The sequence below is a fragment of the Chrysochloris asiatica genome, unplaced genomic scaffold (genome assembly GCF_000296735.1).
Source record: "Chrysochloris asiatica unplaced genomic scaffold, ChrAsi1.0 scaffold00220, whole genome shotgun sequence".
Lineage (NCBI taxonomy): Eukaryota > Metazoa > Chordata > Mammalia > Afrosoricida > Chrysochloridae > Chrysochloris > Chrysochloris asiatica.
The window spans coordinates 3,956,035-3,957,878 of NW_006408738.1; the positions used below are offsets into that span (position 1 = coordinate 3,956,035).

Sequence of the window (1,844 nt, forward strand, 5' to 3'; positions counted from 1 at the left end):
TTGTTAAGTGCCACGGAGTCCATTCTGACTCATGGCATCCCTGGGTAAGGTTTCTGAGGAGCAGCTGGTGGGTTTGAACCGCTGACCATGTGGTTCACAGTCCATTGCTGACCCTACAGCACCACACCAGGATTCCTATAAACACTGCCACCTAGGAAATCCTCCTCTGTTACGTGGCGTTGCTGTGAGTCAAAAATCTGCTCAATGGTACCTAACAACATAATTTGTTTAAAAATTTTGAATTGATGGTAAAATGGTTACATTCCAATCTTGTCTATTTAAAATTCCATTTAAAATTTTCAAAATTAAAATTGACTTATATTTTTCACAAATATTTGATTGTAGCTTTCAAAATGTACTTAAATTGAGTGTGTTGTTTTTTTTTTCTTTTCCGAACATGATAAATCAGTATATTAAGATATTTATATATTTTTTAACAGCATTCAACTCTGACATCAACATTGAGAAGACTGGGTGAAGACATTTTCAAAGGAGTAGTACCTAAGGGGACTCACGGTACTTCCTTAGAGCATTCTCTGGACACTAAACCAAAGACTGCTGCTTTCTTTAAGAGCTCCAATTTACCCGTGAGATTTTTATCGACCTTAATTGTTCTTAAAACAGTAACTCAAGGTAAGCCTTTCAGTGTGTTTCTGCAGTAAGTTTTGTCACAATCAGGAGAATACTCTATACATTCATGCAATTCTTACATACTCAGTGCAGGCCTTACATTTTCCAAATCAGAATTTAAGTTGTTTTATTATGGTAACACATTGTAAAAAAAGGACTTTGAGTTGTGAAATTTTCAACCTTGGCATATTCAGATGGATTGTCACCACTTCCTGGAAGCCTTTGTGGATGCCTTAGACCGTCTTCCTGTTCGAGCTGCTGCTTTTCTGCTGTGACTGTATTTGCCAGGTTGTTCTGAAAGTACTTGTTACTTTATTCCTTTTCACTAGATGAGGGGCTAGCAAACTCCAGCCACGCGCTAAAGCCCACCGTTGTTTATTTTTTACATTACAAAAAACTGTGGTAAATATGTAGGTAGCAAAACACTATTACTATTTTGTGAATGAACTTTTATTGGAACACAGCTGTCCCCACTTTTTTACGCATTATCTGTGACTGCATTTGTGCATTACCAACGAAGTTGTGTAGTTGCAGCCAGGACTGTGTATCTTAGTTTCTAGCGGTGTTTTAATCGAAACAGCACAAGTGGTGGCTTTGACAAACAGTTTATTTTTTCACAGTTTAGGAGAGGCTTTTTGGGGCAGTCTTTAAAAAGGCTTCTTGACTTTTCTTGCACCAAAGTAAGACCTGGATGCTCCTATTCCAATTTTCCTACAAAGTTTGACTTAACGTCACAGTTAGGAACAGAATTTATGTGTAACCCTCAACTATCTGTATACTGGTAGAGTTTTAACAGACAGACTAGAGCTATGCATTAAAAAATAGAAATTGAAAAAAAAAAAGGATGTGTAGGTCGCTATGGGTCGGACCCGACTCGATGGCACTTAACAACAACAACAATATATATTGTTAAGTGATGTCAAGTCGATTCTGACCCATAGCGACCCTGTATAGAGTTTCCAAGGAGCAGCTGGTGAGCTTGAACCACCGAACTTGCAGTTTAAACGACTTTGCAGTCTGATGCATTAACCCACAGCTCCACACCAGGACACTCTGTCTCTCTCTCTCATATATATATATGTATTGTTGTTGTTGTTAAGTGCCGTTGAGTCGGTTCCGACCCATAGCGACCCTGTACAGGGTTTCCGAGCGTGTAAATCTTTACGGGAGTAGAAAGCCTCATCTTTCTCCCGTGGAGCGGCTGGTAGTTTCGA

The 1,844-nt window shown here is 39.1% G+C and overlaps 1 protein-coding gene across 1 annotated transcript in view; it reads left to right on the forward strand.

The window, feature by feature from the left end:
- Positions 1 to 1,844, forward strand: part of CCDC138 (coiled-coil domain containing 138) — a 98,875-nt gene that overhangs the window by 45,836 nt on the left and 51,195 nt on the right. The window contains exon 12 of the mRNA XM_006873045.1: positions 441 to 633. Coding sequence (XP_006873107.1) covers positions 441 to 633 — 193 coding nt within the window. The remainder of the gene's footprint in view (positions 1 to 440; positions 634 to 1,844) is intronic.